Source organism: Vanellus vanellus (genome assembly GCF_965231255.1).
Source record: "Vanellus vanellus genome assembly, chromosome: 2".
NCBI classification, from domain to species: Eukaryota; Metazoa; Chordata; class Aves; order Charadriiformes; family Charadriidae; genus Vanellus; species Vanellus vanellus.
In genome coordinates, this window is record NC_138906.1 from 88,837,891 (window position 1) to 88,865,349 (window position 27,459).

At 40.7% G+C, this 27,459-nt stretch overlaps 1 protein-coding gene across 1 annotated transcript in view; it reads right to left on the reverse strand.

Annotated features, from left to right (window-relative positions):
- The window catches only part of TRIO (trio Rho guanine nucleotide exchange factor), a 259,979-nt gene that overhangs the window by 107,931 nt on the left and 124,589 nt on the right, over positions 1–27,459 (reverse strand). Inside the window, exons 12-17 of the mRNA XM_082479958.1 lie at positions 18,530–18,699; positions 17,421–17,595; positions 10,361–10,556; positions 9,587–9,753; positions 1,796–1,915; positions 172–363 (exon numbers count right to left, since the gene is read on the reverse strand). Coding sequence (XP_082336084.1) covers positions 172–363; positions 1,796–1,915; positions 9,587–9,753; positions 10,361–10,556; positions 17,421–17,595; positions 18,530–18,699 — 1,020 coding nt within the window. The remainder of the gene's footprint in view (positions 1–171; positions 364–1,795; positions 1,916–9,586; positions 9,754–10,360; positions 10,557–17,420; positions 17,596–18,529; positions 18,700–27,459) is intronic.

Here is a 27,459-nt window from a genome sequence, read left to right on the forward strand (position 1 = left end):
TGGTTTCTCCTTCTAAGGTAGCTGGTAAGAGGATTTGCTTTTTGCATTTTTTGTATAACTGCAGTCGTTATCAAATTAGTAAATATAACTAAACCTAGTCTGTTTTATGCTGTTTTATGCCACAGTGAAGAATTAACCAAGGCAGACACAGATCACGTAGCATTTCTGTACCTGTTCAGAAGTTTTGTAGAAGGCAACAGAGGCATTCACAAGCTTGAGACGGTCCTCCATCTTCAGCATCAGTTGTTGCCAATGGGAAGCGACCTTCTCTGCACACTCCCGGATCATATCCATGTCATAGTGATTAGCCTGCAGCATTGCCTCTGCCTTCTGCTGAACCTGCAGAGCACTCTGATGCGTTTTCTGACAAGAGGTGAAAATTCAGGAGTTCAGTGGAGCACTTCAGTTCATTTTCTTGAAGACCTCAAAGGTTCACGTTTCTACTGTGTCAATGACACTTCTATACGCATGCACAAACACCCGTCAACTACAAATAACTGTTTGACATTAGACACTGCATGATTTCACTACGCAAATACAAAGGAAATAAATCCTGTAGAGATTTATCATCAAATCAACAATGACTAGCAGTTTGTAAGCAATAGCCACTGTCTAGCATTAAGCCACGTGTGGCATACCTATGTTGCAGTACACTTTGTTCTAATTATGAATTTCAGGTTGATTTTCTTTCCCTTCCTGGTGAGGAAAGAAGATGGAAAGGATGTATCTTATTTTGGCTTGATTGCTAGTACTGTTCTCACAGCTTTACTGCAGTCTTTTTGCCCATCAGCAGTGACCAAATGAAGGTGCAGCCATGGAGGCCAATACAAAAGAACTCTCCATTCATTGTAAGCAAATTTTTAACTGTAGTTTTCTGTGTAATCATATGCTTACCTGAAATCTGGAACCTCTAACTATAATAAGTATTATTATATCTGAGTACAGAATGACCCAGATAACACAGAATTTAAGCTTCCTAATCATGAATTTAAGCTTCCCAATCATTTGTTCTGAAATTGACAAACACCTAAAGGTCTCATGATTTTTATACTTGAGTTACCAAAGCCCTCAACATGAGGGTGCATATAGTGCAAATTGTATTTAAAAAAAAAAAAAAAAAAAAAAAAAAAAAAAGAGAGAGGGGAAGCATGAAAATCCACTGACTATCAAAGGAACATGAGAGTTACGGCAAAACGGGGTACATCTGAAAATAGTTTTCCCAAACAATCATAATATTGGTTAATCTTTCAACAAAAGTAGAGTTCTTAAAAAACATATGCTATATATAATCAATATCATTTTAAGTACCGTGATAGCGCACATAAATTAATAATACTGCGTTTCAGGCGTTCTTAAGATGTCTGCCTATTTTTTGCAGAGATATGATCAATTCAGCAAGTTTAGTTTGAAGTCATGGCAGGAGGATGGACACCACCACATGCAAATTTCACTGAAACCAGTCAAACAAAAAAGGAAACTTATATGTCGTATTATATGTTGTATTCTAACAATGGGTTTACAGTTTTCAGCAAAACTGCTGTGAACAGCTCTCACTTTACACAGATGCAAAAAGGTACTGAGAAGATGCATTCACCTGGAATTGCAGCTCCAAGATGTACAGTAACAAACCCCCCACCTTCCTAGTAAGTGTTTTTATCTCTTTGCCATAAGATGATTTCAACAGGTTTTCCTAAACTCAAAAAATTGCAGTGTGAACCCAACGGTGCTATTTACAGACACCCATGAACTGTAATACAGGACTTCTTGGCTCTGGTCACCGAAATGATGCTTTTACCTCTATTGCATGTTGAAACTGCTCATGCTCCCTCTGTAACTGTTCTGCCTCCTGCAAAGAGCTAGCAGTGATAAGCCCGGCATTTAACATTGACTCTCCATTTCGGATCCAACCCAAAACCTGTAACAAAAGAGAAGACCATGAAATAGGCAATTCCAACCAGCAAGAAAAGCTAGGGACAAAAGCATTTAGTGTCATACGTAGTACTGGAATTGATGACTAAATAATTTATTAGTTGTGTATTTACAGTGAATTATATATTCTATAAACATAATGAATGACATTCACTATAATTTCACTTAGCTGACCACTCATCCCTTTCAGTCAGCTACTAGATGTTTGCAGTTTCATTTTATACTCTGAACAAGGTTGTGTTTCTGAATACCATTTCTATCACCTGGAAAACAGGATGAAGTTCCAAGCAACATTTGCCTGAGAGCCAGTGTCAGTAATGTAAATTGAGGACATGCAGCTTAGTAAAAAGTAAGCAAATAATTTTGAATAGCAATGTTGAAGAAAAATGTGACCATTGAATGTCCTCTAATTGCTTAAAGATTTTCGGTTTTCAGAATGTGCCACCTTTGACACGTCCACTGAAACGAGACACATCCCCAGGTGGGAAGAAGCCTCAGGAGGCCACCTAGTGCGCTCCTTACCAACAGCAGGAACACGCAGCCTTAAGGCCCCTCCCAAGAGAGATGTGCCTTGTTCGTTACTCAAGACTCCAGTCCCGCACTTTCACCAGACAATTCTATGACCGTACGTCTTCTTTCTAATGTCTAACACTCAAAACTCTCTTGCTTTAATTTTGGCTCATTTCATTTCTCCTGCCCACAACAGAAAAAAAAAAAAACAACCAAACAAGCCAATCAAAAAACCCCAAAGAGACATTTTCTCCCTTTTAGCATCAGCTTTGTTTTTCCCTCTCCTTTCTCCGTCAAGAACATTACCTGATTCCCTCCTCTAGATTCCTCTTCTCTTGTTGACCCCAGTCTCTTCAATTTCTCCCATGTGAAGTAAGCAGCCTTATTTTTCTCACTGCTCTTTTACGAGCTCTCTCCAGTTGATAACCATGACTCCCATCAAAATCTTTCAAATACTGAGTAAAACTGTCCATAATTCAGGTTATTCACTGTCACCTGTACAACTTTTCTCTGGAACTGCTGCCCAGCCAGTAATTACCCCTGTGCTGTATTTGTTCAGCTGATTATTCATCATGCTCTGTATTTGTCACTAATAAAATTCATATCCTTCTTGCAGCACAATTCTCCCATACATCAAGATAATTCTGAACTGCAATCCAGCGTCTTCTGAAGTCAAATTCCTTTTCCAGCTTCTTTTGACTTTATGTTCAAATTTAAAAGAATAATCTCTACTCTAACATGTAGATTTTCTGACTAAAAACACAAACTAGTGTTTTACACTTTAACTGATTTTTCTTAATTTTGAAATCTGTTTTCCAATCTAGTGTATCTCCTAATAACTTTTGTTACTGAGTATGCTTTTCCAGCAAGTTATCATGTATAACATTCTCATAGTAAAGTAGGGTCAGATAGACTGAACTAAACTATTGTATAAGCTTTAATAGAAAGAAGATGGATGTCATCTGCTTTTTTCACCTCTTCCCAGAAGACCTGTTACCTTGTCAGGAAGAAACAGGATTTATCAACAGGAAGCTATGCTTAATTAATCTACGTTAGCCCTTTCTCCTCTCTTCATCACTGTTCAGGATAATAGTGACTTGTTTCAATATTTTTCCTGGGAATTGTTAAACTAGCTGACCTATAATCCTCCCTTAGCTAATCCTTTCCCACTTTTGAGAAGTGGATGTTGAGCTCCAGGCCCCCAGAATCTCATTCAATCTCCAGAAGTTTGGAGAAGATAAGCACTAATGTCTATGACATTATGTCAGGCAGTTTTCTAGGTCTTCCACGGTGAATTCCTTTGGGTCCAGCTGATTTGAAAATAACCAGTTTAAGCATACCTTCTCTAACCTTCTCGTACTAATTATGGGCACATAACATAGAACATAGGAAGAACATAGAACATAATTAGAACATAGGAAGTTCCGTTCAAATACACGGAAACACTTCTTTACGGTTCAGGTGACAGAGCACTGGCACAGGCTGCCCAGGGAGGTTGTGGAGTCCCCTTCTCTGGAGATTTTCAAGACCCGCCTGGATGCAGTCCTGAGTAATGTGCTCTGGGCAATCCTGCTTTAGCAGGGGAGTTGGACTAGATGATCTCTAGAGGTCCCTTCCAACTCTGAAAATTCCGTGATTCTGTGATTCCGTGATTTTAGACATTTAACCACTGGTAATAAATATATTAACTACCAAATCACAGTTAGCTCTTAACACGAAATACCTCATCTAGTGATCCGCATATGACGCTACCATTAACGCTACTGTGCCAGGTTATTACTAGGTGACTCAGGATGACACAACTATCGTCATAGATTGAAAACACGGACAGAAACCAGGAAAAGAACTTATTAAAACACAAATCCTTAAAAACAAAAGGCACATGTGGTCTACATCCAAAGTACACTCTAACATGTCTTTAACAGCTTGAAACAACTGAGGTCTAGACATCTTGACACAACATCCATTCCCTCAAATCTGCATCACAGTCTCACCCGCTGTCTTATGCTTATCCAGATTGCAATATTGTTGTATCACTAATGCAGTTTTCCCTACTTTTGCCTGCACAACGAATAACTAACAAGTTGGGTTTTTTTTTCTCCCCTGATACCATGTATTTGAATTCTTCCATATAAATCCTGCAAATCTGTAGAAAAGAGTAAGTCTGCAGTGTAGACTTAGGTCATGATAGCACCTCCCAGATGTGTAACTGGGTGTACATTCTGCTCCTCTGGGGAGAAAGCTCTGGGTCAGGTGGAGCCTTGCAAGAGAGGGAAGATGGCTCTGGCCTTGGAACGACCTCTCCTGCTGCATGGAGACACTTCCAGCTCACAGCATGGTGGCACATAAAAGGTACCATGAAAAGAGCTAGGAGTTTTTAAGTTGTTAAGACACCTGGGGGTTATTGATACTCAAGGGAGCAAGCACAGGTAAGCCTCAGGAGCAAGAAAAAGGGCAACTTCTGAGGGAACAAGATGGGTCCAACAGACTATAGACAGAATCTACTCTTGAAGGAAAAAAATTGTCTGTACAAATGTGAGTGGCAGAAGACTTTTTTAAATCCATTTATTTCTACTTTGTCTTACAAAGGCAGTTCTAAGCTCCTTCTCTACCTTACAAAATAATTCTTCCTGGTGTATTGTAACGAAACACACCTTCTTAGGGTTAAAATACATTTAGCCCTCTCCAAAGAATTTATAATGAAGGATAACGCTTAGAGCAGCACCAGTTCAAAGCTCCTCTTGACTTGGCATCCCACCATACACGGCAGAGACAGCTAGCACGGAACTTGCCATTTCAAACATGCTGATCCGCCCTCCTGCTTCTTGCAGGTCAGGGTGCAAGTGCAGAAGCTGGTGGAACATTGCCAGCTGCACTCTCCCCTTCCCTCTGCTCTGACTCAAGGGGAATATACAAGCGCTAGTAAATAGCGAGCCTGTTCTTCTTCCAGGGCTGCCGCCTTCCAGTGTTTGTTGGCATGTTCCCATCACCTCACTGTCTGGGTGGACCACACACCCCGTCTTTTCCCTTGCAGCCTTCAGCAGGCTAGAAAAGCATCAGCGGAGCATCAGCAAGAACTGTGGAAATGAAACAAGTTTGCGACACTTGAAAGGGTCAAATAGGTAGTTCTACAGAGAAATGCTTGATTTAAGATTAGTTTCTTGGACTGATTTTTGACTCTAAGTAAACACGATCACAGGACATACCTGCTTCAGCCGCCTGTCCTAGCTTCATTTTCATATCCATATGGCACTATACAGAGTGCCAGGATACTCTTCCTGAGTAGTATTTTGGGAGAATCAGAGCTCAAGCAATGGACTGTGTTTGCACCAAGCTAAAAGATATGCATGCGAGAACACAAAGCAGCTCTAGGTGCTTCTGATGGTACAAGCTTGTACTTGGTACAGGTATCTGTACACTGTTATACAGATATGAATACATAGGTATATAACCAAGAACATACACCATGATCAGAGCAGGAGACAATATTGCACTGAAAAGGCTTAATGAGTGTAGTAAACCAAATTAGATTGGTTCTGGAGCTTGGTAGAGATTTTGACCCAGGCAGGTGCTGCAAGTTAAATACAGCAAAGCGTTCATTCTGCAAAGTGAGTACGTAGGAGTGATTGCAGCAATAAGTAATCCAGCAGCTATATTTTAGGCGATAAAAACAAAGTTTGTCTAGCAAACATGCAAGTGGAGTTCTGGATGAGACAGATATTCTCTTAACTATTTCTCTGCCTGTACCTACTCATATGTCCCTGCCCTGGATAAAATGGTCACATTTTCCTTTCCACGTTGTTTTTCCCCACATACAGCTGTCTCTTCGTATTTCAGTGAGCATCCTCTTACTCCTATCTTCTGAAGTTTTCCTATGCTGTAATCTTCCATCTGGTTTTGCCCTTTCTGCACCTACTACACAACAGATTGACAGGCAAATTCTTTGCAGGATTTCTTTAAACCTCTGTTTGTCTTCTGGCCCTTCTGCTTCTTCCCAGTCCTGAGGCTTAATCTACAGAACTTCAATGCCACAAAGCAGAACTGGTACAATAGCTAAGGGAAAAGCAACTCTGGATATTTTTATCTGCTTTCTGTACTTGTTTGCCAAGAATCCACTAAGCTCCAAGTTTCACTACCTAGTACTGAAGAGACTCCTTGCAAGTATTTGACTAAAAAACTAAGCCAGGAGACAGTTTGCTGGTCTCTCTCACAGTAACCCGAGAGATGAACCCTATGGAAAGATTCCTGCAGTGTTTCAGTCTAACCTTTTTACATGACTGCAAGCTATGTATTTTTATATTTTATATACATATATACGTGTGTGAAAATACAATAGCAGTAATGTCAGTTTGGCAGGAAAAATTCAAATGGAAATCTTGTTAAAATCCTTGCTATGGAGACAATATCCCATCTACATAATAAGTATGCTTATACACAGTTCATCAACAATAAATCTGGCAGAAAATCACAGTAATTGAACTGGAAAACCATGTGTTCACTGCTTCAGGCAACAAAATACAAACAAAACAGACTGAAGAGGAGGTTTATCATGTCATTTTACTCTCAGGTAAAGCACCTGCTGTGACCTGCTGAGCTATGAAATTTTTCCCACTGCATAGGAAAAGGGGGAAGATCGTGCTTCCTGATATTTAATAAAAGCAAAAATAAATCAGATGTGGTTTTCTGAAAAGGCAACTGAAATCACAAAACTAAGAGTTACTAGCCCCAAAGCATCCCAAAGGGGATCAAAAGAAATCCTATGAGACGATATAACATTCAGTTTAAGTTCCATTCAATTTTTAGGGCTTCAGGCTGGAGAAGTACTGCAGGTTAATCTGTACAATGAAAATTTAGAAAAGGTGTTTGTAATATACTAACATTCTGTCAGCTACCTGTTCATGTAAGTTTGTTTGAAAATTCACACCTATTATGGCATTTAATTCAACGTGAAATCCCACTTGATAGAGATGTGTTCTAGGAACATATAGAATCTGGTTTTTCTCCTAACTCCCAGTCTATTAAGAAAAGGCAGCTGGCTAGAATAGTATACTAGCTATATCTTTATTATACAATGAACTTATTTTTTCAAGTGCTTTCTTAAAAATCTGAACCTGAACTTCAGTTTCAGTCAGGGCTAGGAGTGGTTTGAAAAAGTTACAAAGATCTTAATATGTGGTTTGTAGGGCATTCTAAGTGCAACATGGATATTCCTGTACAATCCATGATGTTCATCGTCTGCTTGTATCTCTCTGCCAAAACACAGAAAAATTGTTCTGCAAACACAGGTTTTAAACACGTGTGTCTTTCTTGTCACGTTTAACTTGCACACAAACAAAGCTAGTGGAGCAAGGTACTCACTTTATTATGGAAGCATGCAATATAAATAACTATTTAATAGTATGCCTTTGAAATATTACCCAAGTTCTATATTCTGTTCTGTAACTGAGCATTATTTCAGTATCACGGGAATTAATTTATTTTTCTTACTAAGCCATCCCATTCTAACCCACTGATGTACTGCAAAGGGATGAGACTGCATTAGCTGGCATTCACACTCCTTCTTTTCATCTCTTCTTTCCTTTGCAAATGTGCCCTCTTCTCCTTCATCTTCAAGACAGCATGCAATGCAGTACAGGAACTATCCCAATCTGATATAACTTCATCTCAACCATTACTCACATGAAAGGAGTCATTTGTAATTTGCATTTACGAAGATGAACAAGTACTAAGATGGATACAGGATAGTTCAGTAGAGTATACAAAGGCTTGAACTAAAAAGTCATGTATTTGACTAATGCCTAGATTGCACTGACAGCAGACGCTACCAGTTCCTTGCATTCCTTGAATTCAAGACCACACAGAAACTTTGGGTCTGTTGCTATACAGTAACCAACTGCTGCCTGGAAATACGTTGGGAACCTTCTATTCACCTCTCCTATGCTAACTGGACCCCTCTTGTATTACTTTGCACTTCGGGAGCTCTCATTCACAGTCTCATGAGGAAGATGAATTTTTGTAAGAGCTAATGACAAACAGAAAAAGAACAAGTTGCATTTGGAGACGTTATGGGACACATTAATACAGCAGCCTGTAGCAGACTTCTGCGATGCTGCCAAGTGTGAACAAGATCAAAACCTCCTACCTTTCTACTGTTTCGCTTGTTTGTTTTCTAAACTTTCACCTACTTCAGTGGTTTTGCCCACAGCATCTCAAATTCAGCAAAGGTTTAGTTGCTTATCAGATAAGGACCTCAAAACTTGCCACTTGACTGCCAGGAGAAGCAAAACTTCATTTTTTCTTCTCCCAGAAAGTAAACCGTGCTGATATTACATTATTACTACTTGTAGATGTCTCAAACGATATACCAAAAAGTAAAAGGACAGTGTGCAGGGACTATCACTGTACTCATTTTTATTAATCACCATAAAGATGATAAAAGTACGGATTATTTAACCTAAGTTCAAATTGCTCTACACTTCAAATACTTGACTTGCATCCACGCAGAAATATGGACTGCTGGTGCAAATTAAAACACACACTTAACATTACAGAATCCCACAGAATCACAGAATGGTCAGGGTTGGTCCCCTCTGGAGACCATCTAGTCCAACCCCCCTGCCCAAAGCAGGTTCACCTCCAGCAGGTTGCACAGGACGGCGTCCAGGTGGGTTTTGAATATGTCAAGAGTGGGAGACTCCACCACCTCTCTGGGCAGCCTGTGCCAGTGCTCTGCCACCCTCAAAGTAAAGAAGTCCCTCCTCATGTTTAGATGGAACTTCTCATGTTCAAGTTTGTTCCTGTTACCTCTTGTCCTATCACCGGGCACAGCACCGCTGAAAAAAGACTGTTCCCATCCCCCTGACACCTTCCCTTTAAGTATTTATAGGCATGAATAAGATCCCCCCTCAGTCTTCTTTTCTGTAGACTAAGAAGACCCAAGTCCCTCAGCCTTTCAGAGGGATGAACAGATCCTAACAGAGGATGAAGTTTCTTCAGCGCTCAATTCAAAGTCCCTCCCCCCTGCAAATGCAAGGCCTTTATGCAGCAGAAAGTAATTTTCCACCTTTGTTTATGGGAACAGACCCTCCAAGAGGGGTGGGATAGCTCGGAGAGGGGGACACCCACCGCCCCCAAAGCCCGCCCGTACCTGCTTGACTTCTGCCTGCAGGTGGCGCAGCTGCACGCACTGCTCCAGGTGTTTGCGGTGCTGCTCGGCCGCCACGTCCAGCTCCTGCTGCTTCTCGTGGAGGAACTCCAGCAGGTCCTGGACACGTGTCGCCATGTCTACGTCTCTGTCACAAAGCAGCTCCACACCTGTAACCAGCCAGAAATGACTTACAAGCCTTCCGAAGCGAATCAGCCCCTTTCCACTGTTTTACACTTCTTTTTCCAGTTCCTTCTCAAAGTTCAACTTAATCCTCAGAGCGTTTGCTTAAATGAGCACAGTTTTTGCGCTCTTTAAAAATGCAGTATTGTTAACTTTTTTTTTTTTCAAAGAAGCCTGAGATCTACTGTAGGTGACTGTAATACAATTAAATACATCAAGTGAAGGGGCATAAGAAACCGAAAAGGAAGATTTATTACTTGAAAGCTGAGAATTATGGCTTGAGTGCATTGCTCCGATTAACTATAAAATTAACTCCCTATTATTTACTCTAATTTTACTATATCCTGAGTGGAATCCCCTTCTTAAAAACCTAAATATTTTCAGGTGTTGCCAACTCTTAGATAAAAATTACATGCCATAATGACAACACATGCTCATGAACACAAACGACTTGAGTAAAAAGGAAACAAAAAAGTCCACGTCTCCAGCATACAGTTAACCAGCATCTGTGTCATTTCCACCCATCCCAAGGAGAGACAACTGGATAATTCTTATAAAGCCACTGCCCAGAATAGCATGAAGGAGCCATCTTACCAGATGCCTGCACTTCATTGACATACTGCAGCAGATCCTGCCCTTGGTGGATGACATCAAAGGTCAAGTTATTCATGGTCAGGGCTTTGTCTGCATGATGCTGGAGCCTCTGTTCTGCTATTGTAAGATCTTCAGTGTCAAAGTCATTCATCTGCTGAGAGAGCTCATCATTCCAAGACTCGAGGTCTGAAATTATCTGGGGAGGGGAAAAAAGAGGAAGACAACGTTCACTTACCCAGTAGACAACGTGTTTATTTCCAATGCAGCACTTAGATGGAGGTCAGGAACTTGCATTGCTCGCTGTTGACTGACTTCACTGATCAGATTCAATCAACATGGTTCAGACACGGGCTGTTTCAGCATGGGTTTTAAATTTTGGCAAGCAATCCAGAAGAATCTCTTTGAGAACCACAATAGCTTTCCTTCAACCAGTGCTTGTCTTGTCAAGATCTGTAACACTATAGGTACACTTGCCTTGTTTAAGGTACTCCTTTATCAACATATCACTTGCGTCATATCACACAGTCAACACTCTGGAGGGAAGGGATGCCATCCAGAGGGACCTTCACAGTCTGGAGAGGTGGGCCTGTGTACACCTCATGAAATTCAACAAGGCCAAGTGTAAGGCCCTGTACCTGGGTCAGGGAAATCCCAAGCACAAATACAGGCTGGGCGGAGAACGGATTGAGAGAAGCCCTGAGGAGAAGGACTTGGGGGTGTTGGTGGACGAGAAGCTCAACATGAGCCGGCAGGTGTTCAAGGCCAGGTTGGATGGGGGTTTGAGCAACCTGGTCCAGTGGGAGGTGTCCCTGCCCACAGCAGGGGGGTTGGAACTAGAAGATCTTTAAGGTCCTTTCCAACTCTAACCATTCTATGATAAACAGATGAAGTTAAAATATTATCTTCACTTTTAAAAGAAAATGTTGATCTAAAATAACTTTGATTCTTCCAACTGCACCAAGTAACATTTCACACAGCAAGTGCCAGCTTAGCTTTGTTACACCAGTCGCAAGGCCCTTTACAAAAAAGCCAGCTCTACCCCTCCGTGAGCAAGAAGAGTCAGGCTGTGTGAGCACCTTCAACTTCTGCCAGACAACTGAGAACCACTACTTGTCACAAGAAGCAGGGTACTTAGTGAATGAAACAAAACCAAGAAGTATTACTTTCTTACAGTATTACTGTAATGTCAGAGTTAAATTTACTTGCTGAAATCATTCAGCTATACTTCAGTTTACACTTCAATTCCAGATTTTACTCTCAGTCATAAGATGTCGAGAGAAGGGTAGCTAAGGAATCACAACAGTAAGACCTCCTTGTCTGTCAACACAAGTGCATTTTCCAAATCTTATTCTGAAACCTGGCTGAAATGTAAAATATTTTTTTTAACTAGGATACAAAACTGTTTTTAAGTCTAACAAATAGTAATTACAAACCCCATTGATCAAAGTGGGTTGAGTTCTTATGGCACAGCTTTGATGCATCAGTTACTTATTTCAAACAAGTGTGTTTGACACACTTATCCCTCAAGTCTGTATCCCAAATTTTTTTCAGAATTTTAAGCAGAGTTTTGCTACAAACTGATGATGTTTATTGGGAACGCAAAATTATAGATATCAAGAACCAAATAAGGCTTAGATTCAGAGTTCTACAATTTCAGGAATCGGACAAACTGATGTGAATGGTGCTAAATGACAGGGAAACCCGTATTTATGCATCAAGACACAGCAAAAAGAGGGTCTGACTAAACGAGCATTAGCAACAAAATAGCTGGCTGCATAAATATTTAACCAAAGACATTTGTTGTCAGCAAAAGGAATATAGCACTACACTTTCCAAGTGGTTAATCAGAGCTGTGAAGTTACTGAGACAGTTAAACTACCAGAGAATTTCCCGGAAAACAAGCCTTGTTAAAAAAAAAAAAAAAAAAAGAATTGAGGAGAAAGCAAAGTTAAATCATCTGTATAAAGTTTCTGTAGTCAGCTACAGTCTTTCTTGAAGGCTTGTTTCCATTCTGATCAGATGGCACCATAAAACATGGGACACACCAAGCAATTATTTTTAAAACTGCAGCATCAGTGAGTTTGCTTCCTGTTTTAATGGTGTTCTGCAAAAATTCTACTTGATTCACTAAGTATTCAAGTTTTGCATCATGCCACGATGGGAGATACCAAACAATTAGGATAGCTATTTGCAATCCCCAATTTTGATCAGCTAGCTCTACCAAAGTGAAAGCAGGCAGAAACTCATGTTTCAGGGTAACACTGAAAACAGAAGAGCTGACAAAGGATTCAGGATGATATACAGGTCAAGGCTTTTAGCCACTGCTTAAAGCTTCTTTCATCTCTCTTCCATGTGCTCTAAACATTACACACAAACACAATCTATTTAAGAATTACGAGTGGTTTCCCCTCTAAACGTACACACAGGCTGCCCCTCCCACAAAATCCTTCACAACTTCCCTTTATTTCCCTTTTACTTGGTCCATGCCCAACGTGTCTCATCACCCCTCTCTGCTCTTCATCCCTTTTTAACTGACCCAAAATATTTCAGAAACTTGAAGTCTTCCTGACAGTCCAGGCTGAGAAATGGCTTACTTCCAGCTAAACCCTTTTTCTGCTCTCACGGACCTCAGACCTGCTCCTCCCAGCTCACCTTCAAAACTCTGCGTTCATTCACTACCAAAAGCGGTGTAGGTCATCTAACATTTGTTTTTTTCCAAACCACCCACTGAGCTATGGAAGTTCTCGCAAATCAGATTTACCGTCTTATTTTCATCCGGTTCATTTAACATTCGTAACTTATCCTCAAGTGATTGTAGTTAGACTTGGTCAAACTGAAAAACCTAAGCGTTAAAGAAGGTTGTGAAACTCCACCATCAAAACACAGTCTTTCGCCCTCTTTCTAAACACCATTAAAAAGTGGGTTAAGATTTAACGTGGCACATTTGTGCCACTATTATAAAAACAAAGCCAGTCCATCTCCCTTCAGAACAGATGCCAAAACCTTACCTCTCTTACTATCACATTGAGTGGAAATAAAGTAATAAGCACAATAACCTCACAACGGGAGACTGCTGTGGCTAAGCATCAGTATTTTTACAATAATGGAAGATTGTAGTCACTATGTCCTCTCAGACTGTCCTGTGATTCACTGTACCTGATATGAACAACAGGTGGTTTGAAGAAGTCAATACCACCTGTCACCTCAGCCAAGAGGTCTCAGTGATACCGCCTCCAAAGAACAACAACAAACAAAAGTAAGAATTCTAACTGCTTCCCAGGTTACTTCATGCAACCCCGAGGTTAAGATCATGGCCCACACATTGTTTAAAAGTCTGAAACACTCCGTACAAGAGCAAGACATTCCCTGTCCCCTTCAAAAGCCCAGGAAGCCCATGACTCCAATAAATAATGCCAGCATGGTCCCACACTCATTCGAAAGATAAGTTGTCAACGCACATCACAGCTGGGGGTTCCTAACAACAGCAGTAATCCTTGCATTTTTTCAGCAGTAACTGGGTAGCTCAAGGTGATCTATTTCAGCCATTGTACCCACCACGCAAATCTGAAACGCACTGAGGGCAGAGTTAAAACAAAAAAAACATACATTAAGCCCTCTCTGCCCACACTCTTCACGGCTTCCCCAGAAGTTCTGCTTTACAAGCAACACTTGTAGTATGAGCAGGCTCCTATTTTGTTTTTCAAAGTTTGTCAAGACAATCAGCATTAAACAAACAGAACAAAGATGAATGACTAATAGCATCTAAAGCAACTGACACACAAATTAATACCACTCTCAGCCAAGGGACAACCTAGATACAACACAGGGTAACTACTTACCATAGCACGTGTTCAAGAAGCTCCCAGTGCAGAGTCTGAGCCTGACATTCCTAGGTTTTAAGAAATGTAAAGGTAACGCTGCCAGGAAACAAGGCAGGGTATAACACAGAAGGGATGCCGACTCTTTCGCACTGAGTGGGAAAAAAATAAAGAACGACAAGTCTCTTCTCAGAAGGGTCTAACTACCATTCCTTGTACCAGCTGAGTGCTAACCAGGACCTGGAAAATATTACGTGCTGGGGAGAATGAAAAAGGTAAAATGAGAAAGGGAGAAGACTTAGGTCTCTGTGATCCAGCACTTTGCATCCTTGCCTTTTCAGCTGTATGACTTAACAGGCATCTTGTAAGTACCGTCCAAAAATAGAGTAGAGATAAAGCTGCGAGTTGAAAAGTGTGTGGTATGCTTTGTGTGGAGCCCTGACATAGGCCTCGAAGCATTTAAGTTACAGACAAGCGAAAACGCACAGACATAGATGAGACACACGTTTCAGGCCGCATACATTGCCACCAGTATTACCTACTCACTGGCTGGGTCCAAACATACCTTACTTATGCTACTAATCACCCTAGCAAGGCACTCTTCACGTACATTTTGCTCTTTCTTGCCTTTAGTTAATACAGGTGTTCACAAGGGCGTCTTTCAAATAGTTCATGACCAACTGCACTTAAAAGCTGACTGAGGATACAGAAGGTCAAGTTTATATGCCAAGAACAAGGAGCAAAACAGAGACAGTGCTGCAATTACAGCAGTTTCAGAAAACCAGGAGAAATCAGAAAAGTTGCAAGATAAAAGACAGCAACTAAAAGAAACAGAGCATTTTGTCAGCGAATAATAAGGGAAGAGAAAGGATAAGAAGAAGAGGCCTAAATCTGCCACCAGACCTCACCAACTGCCCCAGAAGCACAGCTGCACGGTCCGAACCTGCAGCGCTGGGGGAACCCTCTGTCCCACTTGAGCCCGTGTTATTTTGCAAGCAGTAAGACAGGCCAGAAACACTACTTGCCTTCCAGAAAAACTGTCTTCACAGGATGCTGCCCTGAATGAACTGCCCCTACAGCCAAGTCTTAATTGGCTGGGCCACTCACACAAAATCAGGGACAAAGGAGGAGGTCAAAGAAAGGTCTGCAAAGTTCCTAGCTGGCATCTGGCTCCTCCTCACTATCATGTTACTTCAGCTGAGCTTCTGCTTTCAAACAACTGACCTGGAACTAGTCCTTGCATTTTCTTCCCGGAAGCTTCCGAACAGATGTCTGCCTTCAGCAAGAGGGAAAAGAGAAGCGTGCTTTGCTGAGGAAGCAGAGAGAGGACACGGTACAGAGACAGCAAAGCAATCAGCATTTTGCTGAAGACGCTCCGCAGCCAGGGTCGTTTTGTTCCCTGGAGGGCTCCTTGACAATCTTAAACAAGCATGATTTTTGTTTCCAAGCCATATAAACAAAATACACCAACTCTTTCAACAAGGTAATTGGTACTTTGCTTTATGTTTTATGCGCCAAAATGTAAACCATGCCAAGTGCCAGCTTCAGAAAAAGCAAGACCTGTCAAGTTAGGATATGCGGCTTTCCACTGAAAACTGTCTATACGGATGCTATCCTGTACTGAAGGACGAGAACATATATGCAAAGCAGGGCTCCTGCAATCAGCCTTCTGCTATTGTAGAATACAGGGTTTGGTAATGCACAGCAGAGGGCAATCACCTTAGTTATGAACTTCACTCAAACCTTTAACCTAATTCTTCCACTAAGTTTCTTGGTATACGCCTTGCCCCCACGGCTGCCATTTCCTCAATAGAAGTGTTCTGAGAACACCACACAGACCCCATCAAGCACTGCAGATCACTTCTGCAGAGACTGTAGAAATAATTAACAATCCTATAAAAGGGGGATACACCTTCTTTGTTCCTCCATATGCACCAGTCATCCAACTAATTACTACAATCACAATTCTGCCAAGCCTTTCCCTTGCGTATTCAAGACAGCTACTCTAAGATAATCCAAGTAGCAAACTCCCTCCAGACTAGTTTCACCTCCTCAGTGTGAATTGCAAAACAGAGAACCTTCTTAGTCTTCCCTTACACCAGAGTTGTTATTACTGTAGAGCGCAGACTCTCACTTCCTCTGTGAGCACAGATCAAGGAACTGTGTCTGCCTATTCCTGCACTGCTCCTAACAATGTGCTTAGCTAAACCAGACTTCAGCAATGATATCTAATCCTGATTTTAAGAAAAAAAAAAAAAAAAAGAAAAAAAACACCGAAACCAAAACTGAGACGCTATCACTTCTGCTGACTGCCTCTTTGCCCTTACACGATTCACACTTAACCAACAGTTGTAGCTTTTACTACGTAGAAGCAAAAGGGTAAAATTATCACTGTAACTCCCGGTTTCCAGAGTCGAGATAAGCCATTTATATCTCAAACAGAATCATTTACCAATAGATAACCGTGAACCTTCTGAGGCACCAACTCAGTTTCAGTCCCTGTGTACAGTGCTAGTGGTTTTACAGAAGCTTTATAATGCACTTCTATTAACCTAAGCTCCTATGTGGAGTTTTCATGTCTGTTTGTGTACATATCCCTGCACACAAACAGAAACTTTCCCAACTGATAAGCTATAACCCTCCTCCAAGATTTGGATAGTCTCAAAACTTCTTGAAGTTTTGCAGGGGTGTGGCACTACAAGTGCTTTTGCATTATTTTCAAAGGTGGAAAAGAATCTTATTTAAAAAAAAAAAAAAAAGACAGCCAGCCCATACAACATCCCTGAAGATTAAAACAGAATTCCAAACACCACTTGTAGCTGTCAACTGAAAAAAGACTGCTGAATTGGAAAAGAATGAGAAGAGGGGTGTTACTACAAAGCAACAATTTAGAGGGTTTGTACTAAACCATCTGGCAAGTCTTATTCATATTAACTATAAGCATACTAGTTATATCAAGGTAGCTTGCTATTCAAACCAACCTTACCAGTTGCTTCATCTGGTGAACTATGATTTTACAAGACACTTAAATACACACTGGGAGCCAATCAAAGCTGGAGTTAATATGATAAAGCTCAGCTCTGCACTCTCCTGACACTTTCATGTACAAGACAAAAGCCTTTAAGAACTACGTCTATCAGTCATTTGAACCACACGCTAATGCGATTAACACAACCATCTCAGCATAAACGTTCCTACAGGAGAGAAGTAAGCGCAGTACAACTCCAAGAGCAGACACTCACATCTATTGCATCTCTTTCAAATATACGGAGCTGCAGAAACAGCTCAAGCTTGATCTTGCGTTCTTGAAAAAGCTCCTCCATCTGAGACTGGGCCTCATCCAGCTGCTGCAGGACTGTCTCTATGTGGTTGATCGAGCTGTTATGGGGGGTCTTGTTACTAGAAATGGCAGAATCCCTATTCAAAGCAGAGAGAGCAGGAAGGGGCGGGGGAGGGGGAGAAAAATAAAAAGTATTATTGAAAAAGAACCCATACAATTTGGATGCTATACATGATCATAAAATGTACAACTGTTTCAGATAAGGTCACTGCAAGTCCTCTTATATGAAAGCTAAGTCTGTACATCTTTGTTAATTAAAGTCCAAATTATGTTTTAGTATTTGAAAAAGCATTAGGAAATTAGATTACTTTCATTTTTTGACTAATTCAATGTTTAAAGACATTCTGCTAACAAGAAGAGTAAGATTTAAAACCAGAGACAAACCCTTATATTGTGAAAAGGAAGTGGCATATGATAACTAATTACTTTACTGAACCTTCCAGGCAATGAAAAAAAAAATCAAAATTGGATAATAATAATACAAAAAATTACTTAATCTTTTACTTTAGTATAGAACCTGCAAATTCAGATAGGATAATATCAGCCCCTGCAGCAAAGGGCACATGTACCAGTGCAGCTGGGGCCCAAATTTATTTAGATTACAACTGAATGAAATGGACTGCAAACTAATGGTCTTCACTACAATAAAGTTACTTATCAGTCTACAAAACAATTTCAAGTGTCTCTTTATAAAAAGGTTGCTGCTTAGAACTCAAAACGCTGGGGAGCTCTGCATGTCAGACTACAAAGACATATGGTCGCTCCTATCACAAAGGTAGCTTAAGTAAACAAAATCTCCTTCTTGTGGAGGTAGTGTTTATAAGCTGAGCTTCCTGTAAACAGAGGGTTAGAGACCATCAGTACAGCACGAAACTTCACTGTAGTCCTAACGTTTACAAGTTTTATTTATAGGTTCTATCTTGTAGTTATCATCTCTACCCTCAAAACAGAAAGAGCTTCACAGAGTATCAGACATACACCGAAAGAGATTTAAATAAAAATTTGTTTTACCTTAGTTGCTGTATAAGATCTTCACCTTCTTTTATGACATTGACTGTAACCTGCAGAGTGGTCTGTTGTTGTTGACCAAAACGTTTAATCAAGTCTTGGACGGCCTCCACAGACTCAGCATAGACATCATCAAGCAGTTCTTTCTGTAGCTCTTCAAGCCATGTCCACAGCTAAAGGAGAGGAAAAAGAAAAAAAAAAAAAAAAAAAAAAAGGAAGTGTAAGCCCCAGGATCACGCAGTCACTATTCCAAATCGATCTCCCTGGAAAAGAGAAAACAGACTGAGGTGGGGGGTAGAAACAGGATTTGCTTCTCTTCATAGAAAAATGCCGTCTTTAATGTAATAAAAACGAGCCTTTGTTTCAAATAAGGTTTTTGCTTCTTGGAAATACCAGGAAAGCTTTATCCGTGTTGCTAAGTCACCCTTTCTTTCCCATTTTCCTTCTACAGTACTGAGTGTATCCGACTGAGCAGCACAGAGTTCATAGCGAGAATCCCATCTGTAGCTCTGTGCGAGAGTCCCTGGGAGGGAAATGCTATGGTAACACTCCCTGAGAGAAGGGAGGAAGGAAGGAAGGAAGGGAGATGTATTGTAGCCACCATCAAATTTACACTGCCAGGCTGACACATGCACACAGATAACGCTTCTCAGTGGCCTTCAAAAAAAAAAGAAAAAGAAAAAGACATTTCAAAAAACAAAATACAGAGATAAATCAGACGCGAGAAGTTATTTTTCTGTCATGATTTCTACAGCTTTGAGGTTTACCCTCTTGATTTCAATTTCACACTATTACAACAAAAATCATCATCAGTAATTCCACCAGTTAATTCAATGTTTCCCCCCCCTACATAACGTGCATATATCCCTGTTCAGTACTTCCCATTCACCACAGCTTATGGAAAATTCCCTAGGCAGATGCTAGCTAGGTATCACTACCCGTCACTTGAACCCTACTGTGTTCTTTTCCACAATTTTATGAAGCAAGCTGTTGCATCCCAAGCTCTCTGTGAAAATTATTCATCAACAAACCATCAGCCATCTCTTGTGCAACTGATAAGAACACTGCTTGAAGAGCAGGAGCATGGCTGACTCCTGCAACACTCCTCCTGGGAGCAGCACTACCAGCACAACGGAAGAGCCACCCTCCCAGGGAGCATTCAAACCCGGTCCTTCCTCTCTGTTTTACCATCACACCCCAAACCCTGTGATTCCAAGGACAAGGATTAGAGCTTGTTTTTTATCCTGAAAGAACAACTCTGTTCCGATTGAAAGTGTTAAGATCTTTTGACTACATTTTAATCTCTGCCTTTATACATTTTAGACGTATGAATAGGCTTTATTAACTTTGAACCTAATTAAAAGGTTAACATAGTTAAAATACAGACAGTAAGCAATCAAACTGACTTAAAGAGACAGAAAACCAAATGTTTTATTTCTTTGCTTAACATTTTCTACAGAAATACCCATTTCATGCTGCAGTTTCTACAATGTTCTGATCATAAAGGTTTTCCTAACTGCCAATGAAGCGACAATAAAATAGAAAATTCATTGAAGGAGTCTAGATCTTGATTAATTGGTTCCTTTGAAGCTTTATTTTAAACCCAAATGCTAGTTTTTATATCTTAGAGCCTTCCATGCCTCCTGAAGTAAGTTTTGCATTAACCAAGCTATAGGCTAAATTTTCACAAATTGTGAAGAATAAATTACATTTAACCAGACTCTTTTCTACAAATCTACTTCGCTCCCCCCCCCCCACCCCCCGGAACTGCCTATTCATGCACACTGCGCTATTCTGACTACTCATATGCTTCAAAGACAATGACTGTCAACAGATTTGAATGCAACTCCATAGTTGTAAACACCACAAGCCCAAGCCACAGCAGTCTTGCTTATTAAAAGGAGCACAAATCAATAGAACTTAGCAAGTGGGTCAAAAGCACTCGTCAACATTCAGTCCAGTATAACCGAATACAGCATCCAATTACTTTTTTTTTTCCAAATGCATACTTAGGAATGCAAATTTCACTTCAAAGACAAATGAAGCTTAAGAGCAAGAAGCCTGACAACGCAACCTGAAAACTTTACTTGGGTTTCAATGCCAAGAGGACATGTTTTTATCCCCTTTAAGCTTATGAAGTTTATGTGTGAGCCATAACAGTAGGGCACCATGTTAGAGACTTCCCAAGTGAGCTGGTGTGTACACACAGCCAGTGCAGCTTGCAACTGTGCAAACATATTCATTTGAGAGTAACGCTTTGCTGTTGCCTGCGGATCTAATGTGTTCAGTGTTGGCTGGAAGACCTCTACACTCCATGCTTACCGCACCATCTATAAAAGGCCAGATTTTCAGATGTTTATTACAGACAAACTGGGATTAAAACCATTTTTGAGTCTCTTGGACTATATTAAGTTTGCCCCTTAGCTCCCTTACAAGCACTTGTACTGCAGCTCAAGACAGGCCTAAGAACCACTTCAATTTTTTCCAATACGTCTTTGCAGCTGGGTCGTGTCAGACCTGTACAAGGGACACCTCACCTCTGCATTTCTTATTCTTCACGTACACTTCAGCCGCTTCTATAATTGGGTGGAGAGGACCTGGCAGGAGCAAGGAAACTTATAAGCGTTGGGCTGGTTGATGTACTGTGCGTGCGACTACTTCCCTTGAAGCTCACCCTGGGTGCCGGAGACCAAGCCAACACAGAACAAGCAGACCTTTCCCGCTGCGTAGACAGTTCAAAGCAACACCACCTGCCTCGAGCAGAAAGACACGGGCACCGGCAGCACAAAGTGTTATGCCCACTGGCTTAGTGCCTGGTCAGCATGGCATGGCCGTAAGGGTGCTATCTTGCCCCCGTGGTACCAAAGGGCTCAAGAATACATTGCATTTGCCTCGTTCATTAGCCCAATTGCCCACTGCTTGGGAAGGAAAAACATTTTACAAATGCGCAGAAAGAGAAGGAGAGTAATTAGCATGCATTACTTGCCTAGCTGTGACTCATAGGCCGTTGAAAGTGGAACAATTTATGCCATTTCTGAAGTGACTAAACAACTCTCTGACTCTTCCACAGCAAAAGTTACTCTAATACATTACCAAATAAGCTTTTTGCACTTTTCTACCAAGTAAGTTTCTGACAAACAGCTTCCCCTCAAAATAATCTTGATGTTTATACACAGAAGTTAGAATAAAGCCACCACAGAATTGTCAGGTTATTAAGGCCGGATAGAAATTCATGCAACTTACTAAGAGGAGCTTAATTCATAATGGGTGGCAATAGCCAGCTGGCTTGTATACAGCTTTAAAACCAGAATGTGCACTGGATATACTGGAAATTATGTAATTTACCTTGGTTTTAGATACAAAACTAAGGATGAAGACAGTACAACATTGCACAGCAAAGCCAGAAGAAAGCAAACAGTTTAGAGCGGGGTGAACAGAGACTGGAGCTTACCCATACATGTTCAGCAGTGCAGAACTACAGATTTTATAGTGCAACGATTTTCTGAGGTAATGCATTATTCCATAAAAGACAGCTTGGCAACAAAAATCCAGTGGGGAAAAAAAAAAAAAACAAAAAAAACATCACACAAACAAACTGGCCATGAAAAAACTATTAACTTTCTCTCAGTATGAACTTTTGAGCAACTTCCAGGCATGTTTTTTCATATTCTCTGTAAAAGAAGCAGCATGAAGATCCCTAAACAAACCATCGAGTCCTGTGACCTCAGTAAGAACTTCATCCAGCAGCAAGACAACTCTAATGTACAATGAAAGAAAATGTATAAATAACTCAATTGCAGTCACAGAGGGAGGCTCTTCTGCTCTTTTCATCTGCTCTTCACATCTTATCAGAATTAAAATTGGAGAGGGAAATCAAATTCTGAATCCCTGACAGGCAAATGTTTCACCCAGCAGATTTTTTTTTCTCAATCTAAATATAGCACAGACTAAGAAACATCTGCTTGAATGAGCCCGCATCCTGTGCTACCTCTTTCCTAAGTTCTTGGGAGCATGCCATTAGTCACTGAGATAGTATTATTTTAATTGTCTGCAACATCCTGGAAGTTTCAGTGTTTCCATCATGGGCCTCTATCCATTTAAATCCCATCCCTGCGATCTCCTGAACGACTGCAGCTAAATAAGACCTTACTGTATTTTGCTGAACATAACCAGAGAACAATTATTTTTCAGTAAATACCTTCCCAAGCGCACAGAGTTATTTTACTAGGGTAAAATAGCCACCACACACTTTCACAATTTATTTTATATTTAATTTTTATAATAATGGCTTTTGGATACGCAGGCAGCCTTTTCAGCAGGCTAAGACAAAGAAAGGCACACAGTTTCTGCATGTAAAAACTGCCAATTCCTCTTTCTGCCCCTGCCCCCCAGCACAGTGTTGCAGTACGTGCATTACCACAGACGCAGTTGTTGAAGGAGCTGTTATTTGTACAGGGCCAAATGTCGCAATAGTATTCCTTAACAAGTATATCTGGGCATAGAAAGGGGCTGTGTGTGTGTGTCTGCCTGTAAGCTTTGGCTTTCAGGACATGCAGCGGACAAAAACTCTATCTTTCTAAAAACAAAAACCGTAAGATGTCAAACCCCCTCGAGTTTGTTTTCCAGGGTCTTTCAGTGACATTTAAGATATTAAATGCATACATACTTTTTGAAAATTAGATATAATTATCTTTTTATAAAAAGCCAAATAACTCCATCTATTCTACAGTTATAATGGAATCAATTTCCTATTCAGAATAAATTTATCCTTGAAGCAAAACCAAGTTTCTCACATCTTCCTAAAATTACATCAGCTACATTACTACTACCCTGTTAGCATTTGTCCCACTGCTTAAGTGAGCAAGAAAAAAAAAGTCTATACCACAGCTTTACCCAGTTTAAAGCCCTGTTTCTGCCTCACTTCTCTCAAGCACTTTGTGCTTTTTCAGTAATGCTTGGACTTAAATTTGGTCCCCGTTTTCAAGCAAAGTAGCTAACAGTATTGAAAAAGAGAGAGAAAATCTGTTCTGGGTAACTGGATTTCAGTCCTACCAAACCAGTAAACCACAACACACTTTAGCCTGATACCACTCAATGCTTCTCTTATTTTGGATTTAAAAACTGTCCTCCTCAACTCTCAGATTCACGATGATGGGTATACCAAAGTACTGACCAAAAGACCGCACTACTTGTGTTTTGCCAGACCCGTCACACTGAGCATTGCTGTGCTATAATGACGTGATAGAAATATTAGAGATGCACAAAAGCCCAAGGGACAGAGACTTCACACTTTGATGGGGGCATCCAGAAGCTGCTCTGCTGCCTGGAAAGGGCACGCAGAGGAGAGAGCAGCCTTATTATGACATCCACATTTAACCTGTAGACCACCAGCACTAAAGACTCAAATACTCAGGAGTGACAAGCAACCAGAAGAGCAGGTCTGTCACCTCAGGGTCCACCTGGAATGAAATGAATGAGAGGCTGCGCAGATGGACACACTTCCATACAGGACAATGCAGAGGAGGGCATGTTTCTGGCAGTGAGTTGTGAGACAAAGCGAGACCATTATCAACAAGCATTTTTGAAATCAAATACACATGCCTCACAGCTAGACATGAATGAATCGGGAGGGTTACAGCCAGACCAAGACCTCCTCGGCCTTCCCATGCACCAGCACCCTTAAAATATTGCCACCTTCCTTCACCAGCTTGCACAGAGTACTGTTTCATTATTTTTGTTCAGGAGCAGTAAGGTTTTGTATTTTAAATCTTAGCTAGTTCCACTTCCTTTTTCTTCGTTTCAAACTCAGACTATTCTGGTGTAAAGTTTAGTTTGCGTAAGATGAAAAAAAGAAGAGATATATCTAGTAACACCATTAAGCTTATTGTGTATACATAAAAAGCGCTCTGAGCTATTTTATAATCAAGTTGTCAGAATACACCAAAAAGGTTATATGCAAAAAGCCAACAGGCTCTTAAGAGATCATTCTCTTCCACATACAGTCAGCCTGATCTGCATTCCCACACTTGACTCCAGTTCGGAAAAATATCTGTTGCTCTACTTTGGCACTACTACAAACACCTGGCTTGGCTAGGATTTCAGTCTTCCCACTCATAGATGCCGAGGGAGCCATTTCGGAGAGAGCGTGTGTGCATGTGTGTCTGTATGTATGTGTACGGAAGAGTTTGAATTCACATCAAAATCCTGTTCATCTCTACTTGGTGACAGATTTCACAGCAAAGACTACCGTGACTCTTGCTCCAATGTTTTGCACACAACCTTTTATAATAACTGTTTATTTCGGAAACATCTCTTATCTGTGCCATTTTTTTCTCACCTTGTCCTTCCCCATATTATTAAATGTCAAAAAGGCACAAAAGCCATAAGAGATTCACTGTCTTGCAATGGTCAACAGTTTCAGATATTCAGTTGCATTTTAGCCATCCTCAGGCTTGGGAACCTGCCCAGACACTACCTTGAAGGCAAAGATTCTGACAGGGATATTTATGGTCCCAAACATGCTTAAAGCTTGGCAGTGTACAGCTTAACTTCAGTACATCATTCATTGAAAAATTTGGCTTATAGATTGAAATTTCTCACTGTTTGCATGGGAGCTAAAAATCAATATTCGCAGCCTTACAAACTTAAAACCAGTAATAACAGGATGGAATCACAATTTAGATATAGCACGCAACTGATTTTCTTGGATCACCGTTAAGCAAAATGAGTAATGGTGATACCATTATATAACATCGTATTTCTGTTCTCCCTGAATACATCCCTTTTTTCCCCAGTGGGAAATGTGGTCTATTGAGGTTAGTCTACAAGAAGTCTGAGAACTTAGATGTTGTTTTGCGATGTCTATAAGCCACAGGGAGCTCTACCAGCTTGTAACCACCTGGCTACAGAACTTCTGGAATTGTTAAAGACAGCCGACATTCCCAATGTACACCATAACAGGATGATGCGCGCATACTACACAGCTGCAACGTGCACAGGTAGAGCAAAAGTCTGTTACTTCCAGGATGGGTCAAGCTGATCTACTGCTTTTGTGGCAAGTACGCTGCCTCTGAAAGCAGAAACTCTGCTGATTTACTAAAAGTGAACAAAGTAACAGTACTGCGCAGACACTTCAGGGCTGATGCTTCCCAGGGAAGGTGGGAAAAGTTGCAGGCAAGTTGTGTGTCAAGTATAAAAGTTATGCAAAGTTACAAGGGAGAAGTAGTATTGGAATGCTCTCATCCAGATAAGGAGCATTCATTCAACCTGAAGTATTTCTGGGGAAAAGAATAAAACATAACAAACATCCTACTTCAAGAAATCAAGGGATTGGATGGATATTGGAGCCAGATTTCATAGCCTCAAAACAGCCAAACAACTCTGATTACCAGCTTTTCTCAGCTCCACGGCTCCTTCCAAACTGTCACACACAAACAGGTTTTTATTCTTCATGCCTATTTTTTAGACCAGGAAAACACAGAAAAGATACAAGGAACAAAATTCACCCTGAATACTTGAAGGGCAAAATGTCTTGGTGGTGTTTTGCTTTGATTTGTTTGCTGGGGTTTTTTTGGGGGGTGGGGTGGGTTGTTTTGTTTGGGGGTGGGTTTTTTGGGGATTTGGGTTTGGTTTTTTTAACAAATGAAGCATCTCTTTCCAGTTCAACAACTAGCATATTATCCTGCTATGTGAACTCTTCCCTTCACTAGCTAAGTGTGCACGTTAATTTCTTCCCTCCACCATACAGCAGAAAGGTTACGTGCTTACAGGTATGCACTAATTTATTCAGTGACTTCCCACATCCTGCAGGAGAAATGCAATTCTGCTGCCAACAAAGCAGGGATGACTTTCAGGTTTAGGGCATTTTTATCTTCCATCTGCTTTGTGATGCCTTCTCAGCACTCCACATGCATGTTTGATAACAAACAACACGCTGTTGAAAACAGATCAGAATACAAAAAGCACAAGACAGCTTTGAGCTTGCTATTTCTTTGCACCTTAACCAAAGGACTAGTCTACTAAATACGAACTACCTGCCTCACTCTCTCATCTGTAGTAGAATGCAAATAAATAAAAAGATAGTCTTGCTTACATAAATAAGTACTCTTTTTAATTTTCCTTGCTTTATTAGGTATAAAGGTCAGCCACATGACAAAACAAAAAAAAATGCACATGCGTACATCAGCCACAGTACCTTTCCCCCGAAGTCCAGGCTGCAAAAGAGGCTGCTATAGTAACAGCTGTGTGCATTTACAGGGTCACAATAATATCCATTTTCCCAAAGAAATAAATCAAGACACAGAATATCTTTTTTTTTTTTTCCCTCAATAAAACATTATTATCTAGGGGAGCAGTGGCAACATTCCAGCACATCTGTATCAGCCTCCCAGAATTACTCAACAATGACTCACAGATCAGTCTGCCTTTCGTTTTTTTGGATTTTCTTAAAGCCAAAGGGCTTGCAAATCCTTGTGCAGTCTCAGTCTTTCATCACTGCAACCAACTGTATCAATTTGAATACCATTCTAGATGCTTTTCTTGATGCTAAGAAAAACAGGTAATGAAGAAATCTATAGAAACAATGAACATGTTTCAGCAGCTGACTGCTCCTGTGCTTCACAACAGGTAATGGAACAGCACTATGTGCTTGAGAAAAGTGGAAAAAAAGTTGCCCGCTAAGAATAGCTTATGATACAGCATTTATGTTTTGTTTAAACAAGCAGAGTCCTGGGAGATATCATCAAGGAAGCATCTAACAGAAAACTGATGGGGGAGCTATGTACTCATGTCTAGAGCTCAAAAATAATTCAATCCTGACCTCCTTCAAAGACCAACTGCCTTGTGTGTTTGTTTCAAGTGCAAAGCAAATGTTTCACATACAAAAAAAACTCCCGCCCTTATCCTCTACAAGTTTTCACTGAAGAAGCTACTTT